Source organism: Arachis hypogaea, chromosome 6 (genome assembly GCF_003086295.3).
Source record: "Arachis hypogaea cultivar Tifrunner chromosome 6, arahy.Tifrunner.gnm2.J5K5, whole genome shotgun sequence".
NCBI lineage: Eukaryota > Viridiplantae > Streptophyta > Magnoliopsida > Fabales > Fabaceae > Arachis > Arachis hypogaea.
This window is the reverse complement of record NC_092041.1, coordinates 5,714,560-5,719,001: the sequence shown is the minus strand read 5'-3', so window position 1 is coordinate 5,719,001 and position 4,442 is coordinate 5,714,560. Positions and strand designations below refer to the sequence as shown.

Sequence of the window (4,442 nt, the reverse complement as noted above, 5' to 3'; positions counted from 1 at the left end):
GACTTTAGGAGTTGACGCGGAAGAGATAGATGAGAAAATGAGGACTCTTCCCAGATTCAGAATTCACATATATAAAAGCAACTGAAAACGAAAGTAATGTTGCGTGATTATCACATTTTAGAGTTTCTGGATTTGAGCTTGAATTTTTCCAGTTTCTTTCTTGCTCTAACTAGTTCTGAAACCAAGACTAGTTGAGTGAATTTGTCTAGTACTACAAGTGTAGAACTAGCTTGCTTCTTTGTTTTTGGTTGCCAGAATCACTTTGACCAAAAAAAAAACTCTTCACACAGAAGTTGCGTTTAGAAAGCATCAGTGAATGGCACCAAACAAGAGAGGATCATCAAGCGATGAGGGTAATGATGACAGAGACCTTCAACTCCCTCTTTGTAAACGAAAAGCAGCACTACCAGACAGCCGGTACCTCTCTAGTCTCTTCTCTTGATTCACCATTTCTTTTATGCACTTTACACCTCTTAGGCTCTTAACGTCTGTGCCCTTTTTCCTTACTTACTAGTATTTCTGCTTCCGGTAGTGGTTCCACCAATGACATGGCGTTGATCTTGGAACCTGTAATTCGGAAAGTGGTGAGTATTTAGCTGAAGTGAGTTGGTTGTTTGTTTGTTTATTTCCATATTGAGAAACTTAACCTTAAGTTTTTGGAAGGAAAAAAAAGTGTTATTGATTGTTCTTTTTTCTCTTAAACCAGTTACAGGAGATGATGCCACCTATGCTAGAACAGGTGATGCCACGTATGTTAGAACAGGTGATTCCACCTATACTGCAGCGTTACCTACCTTCCCCATGGTATGTTTCCATTTTAACTATGTTTGTGTACATATACAGAACCATATATTTAATTAGAAATATTGTTTTTGTGATTCAAACTTAGTGATGGATTATCGGTCAGGGGGCAGATTAGTCCAGCAGCAGGTAGAGGCAGATCATTGCAGTTATGTCTGATGAAAGGGTTGCCTGCAACCATTTTCACACAGATCAACATCACAGCAGAGGACAGTTCCCCGCTCCAGGTTGCGGTGTGTGATGCAACAATTCAGAACAGCAAGGTAACAAAGGGAGATGGTCCCTCCTTGAAGGTCCAGCTGTGTGTCCTGAAGGCTGATTTTGAAAGTGAGGATTGGACTGCTGAGGAATTCAATAGCAACATAGAAAGTCCAAGAGAAGGAAAAGGACCATTACTCAAGGGAGACACGGTTATTACCATGGAAAATGGAGTTGGCTTCTTCAAGAATGTTGAGTTTACTGATAACTCTTGCTGGACAAGAAGCGGCAAGTTCCGGCTTGGAATTAAGGTACTGTCATCGAATTCAGACATCAAGGAAGCAAGAAGCGAGCGTATAAGGGTGAAGGATAAGCGAGGAGTGGGTGAGTAAGTCTTTTTTATTCTTTTTCATGTCATATTTGGTGTCTACTAATCTTTTACTTGTAATATATATCAGCAAATGAGAAACCGGATCGTCCTTCGTTGGATGACAAGGTGAGTTGTCTGCGTAAGATAGCGAAAAATGGTCCGATCCGCAAGCAGTTGTCCTCCAATGGAATCAAAACTGTCAAGGATCTGTTGCGCTTGCTCACAACTGACCAAGCTTCACTAAAACAGGTATAGATTTGCAATTTGTTAATGTTATATGTACATGTATATGCTAATCTGACGTTTCTGCTTGTGGAATTAGAAAACCGGCAACATTCCGGGGAAGTCATGGGAGAAGATTATTGAGCATGCCAAGTCTTGTGCCATAGATAATGATGAGCGCTACATCTATCAATATTTCGCAGGAACAGCAGAGCAACCAATAGCAGCATCCCTTGTCTTAAATTGCATCTATGAGCCTGTGGCGATTTCATTTGATGGCCAAAATTTTTGCAGCCTAGAGTCTTTGAATTCGGAAGGCAAGGTTTGTATTTATGCGGCTTGTTCATATGAGTATGAACGAGAACACTTGCCACGGTTTCAATATCAGATCATAATTATAGAGTGCCTAATTTGATGAAAAGACTTGTGCATGTGAATGGCAGCGTTGGGTGGAAACTGTAAAGCGGCAAGCATACAAGAACTTGAAGGATTTGAAGCCATTTGGCGCAAGTTCAGCGGGTCAATCTCTGGAAAACTTCGATTTCCCAGTTTCTCATCAGCAAGGTATTGCATAAATATATAGATTAATATTAATTAATGTATGTTGTTGATAATTATGTGAATGTGCAGGGCAAGCACAAATGGTTCAAGCATCGGCATCGACAGCATCAGGCGCACAGAGTGTTAACGAGCAAGTAGGGTGTTCCAGTCAACATCAGGTGGGACGGGAAGAGTTCGTTGGCGATAGCGGATGGAGCAACATCAACATGGTTGATCCCTTTCCAAATTACTCGGACCCAGTTTACCCCTTTTACTATGTTGGAGGTGATTATGGGGCAACATCATCCAACGATTCATTCCCTGTCTTTGATATGCATTGGTCAAGCAAAGGTGGGTGCAACACTGTGTGGGCTAAAATCCGAACTGCTGTCATTCGTAATGTTCTTAAATGGACCATTCTCTATGCCGCCAAAAGGAAGCCCAAGCTTCTTGTTCCCTATCAGTAATGCTAGAAAGTAGAAACTCATCTCAAATTGATCAGTTATTCATTATTCAATTTCTTTATTTCTTTATTTGTTGGATTCTGTATGTATGTATCAAGCTGTAACGTAAATAATCATCCCTCAGTTAATGTAATTAATGTTCTACTTATTATTCTATCTAGTTCCAAGTTCAATTCAATATTGCTTCGCATTTTAGATATACAATTGAATGGAGAAAATAAAATGAAATAATGTTGTCTAAACTACATTGTATTATTATTTGCAATGCCTCACGTGGTATGGTAGAAGACAAGATTCCCACCACCATTCCTCCACACCGAAACAGACAAAATAATAATGATAACAATTGAAATAGCTGTACTGCCATTAATTTATGTTCAAGTGATAAGTCCGTTAATAGTCTCATGGCCACTTCTCCTTCTCCGGCCTCCACTCTCCAGCCATATATGTATGTATTCTTATTTCTTAGGCTTACATTTCCAACAACAAACAACACAACTCATCTAAGTAAGTAGAAATACAGATCCGAGTTGAATGCGAAGAAAATGATGTATGTATGAGCCAATAGAGGACTTCTGGTCTCAAAATCAATAATAGCTTCAGCTCAGGTCAGTTGTGTCCCTCCTCCTCCAATTCACACGCTAACATAACTTTTCAGCTTCCATGAGTCCATCTACATATTTCCTCTTTCATAAAACCAAAACTTTTATTCAGATCTCATCTAGTGCTTACACAACTCGCAAGTAATTTGTCACCGTTGTTGCAACAATAATATAATATTCTTCTTTTTATTTATCTATAAAAAAAAATACTTTAAAAGTACTTTTAAAAATGTTAATAGCCTTCTGGGTTCTGTCAGTACGATATTACTGCGATATAAATGAATTATTATTTAGTTATCAACTTTATTTTACATGGACTGTTAAAGTGATTGACTGATACGATATCTTGGATAAAAAAAATTGCCAAATTATTTTATTATTTAATTTTTCTATATTCTTTAGAAGTATTTACCTAACTAAAGATATTAAAAATATTTTATATAAAAATATTTATGTTAAAAATGTGATTTATTTGTTTAGACACATTTTAAATAGAGATAATATTTTTATAATATATTTAAATCAAATCTTATAATTTATTATTTAATAAAAAAAGATGGGAGAAGCTCTGCATACAAGCCATTAGGGCTTGTATGCTTTACAAGTTCATTAAACAATAAAATCAAATTACGCGCTGCTCCACGTACGATGCGCTACATTCCTTCTTCTTTCTCCTTCTTTTTCGATCGTTCTTTTCTCCTCCTTTCTCACTGGTTTGTTCTTCGTCGTTGACGTTAGTTCCTCCACATACTGTTACAGCACGTTTTCATTGCACCTTCTTCTTCTTCTTGCTGCACGTTCTTCTTCCTCTTTTTCTTCTTCTTCTTCTTTTCTTTTGTTTCTTGCCTTCTCTTTCTCCTTCTTCATTTACGTGCTTTTCTCTCTATTTTCTTTCTTCGTTATTCTCGATTTCTATTGTTTTTTGACATCAAGCTCTGAAATTATTTTTGAAGAAGAAGAAGTAGCAGAAGATGAGGAGGAGAAAGAGAAAGAGTTCTGAATTATGCATGATTTTGAGTGTATTTCTTTAAATCCTTTGGGTGTATTTTCTATAATCTTTTGGGTGTATTTCTATAATCGTTTGGGTGAATTTCTGTAACCGTTTAGGTGTATTTCTGTAATCTCTTGGGTGTATTTTATGTAATCGTTTGGGTGTATTTTATGTAATCGTTTGGGTGTATTTCTGTAATGCTTGCCATTTTTTCTGAAATAAAAAATACACCCATAGATATTAGTAAGATACAC

The 4,442-nt window shown here is 37.1% G+C and overlaps 1 protein-coding gene across 15 annotated transcripts; it reads left to right on the top strand.

The window, feature by feature from the left end:
- Positions 1 to 2,773, top strand: LOC112695578 (calmodulin-binding protein 60 B). Of its 15 annotated transcripts, none has more exons than XM_072197908.1 (8): positions 1 to 417; positions 515 to 584; positions 707 to 804; positions 908 to 1,383; positions 1,458 to 1,618; positions 1,692 to 1,913; positions 2,035 to 2,155; positions 2,222 to 2,773. In XM_072197908.1, exons 1-8 carry the CDS (start codon positions 317 to 319, stop codon positions 2,596 to 2,598), a joined length of 1,626 nt encoding a protein of 541 aa, XP_072054009.1. In that variant the 5' UTR covers positions 1 to 316; the 3' UTR covers positions 2,599 to 2,773. The 15 variants fall into 15 exon arrangements, with proteins under 15 accessions (XP_072054009.1, XP_025603754.1, XP_072054016.1 ...); XM_025747969.3 differs by having other exon boundaries at positions 22 to 417; positions 890 to 1,383; XM_072197915.1 differs by having other exon boundaries at positions 23 to 417; positions 515 to 601.
- Positions 2,774 to 4,442: the final 1,669 nt, after the last annotated feature.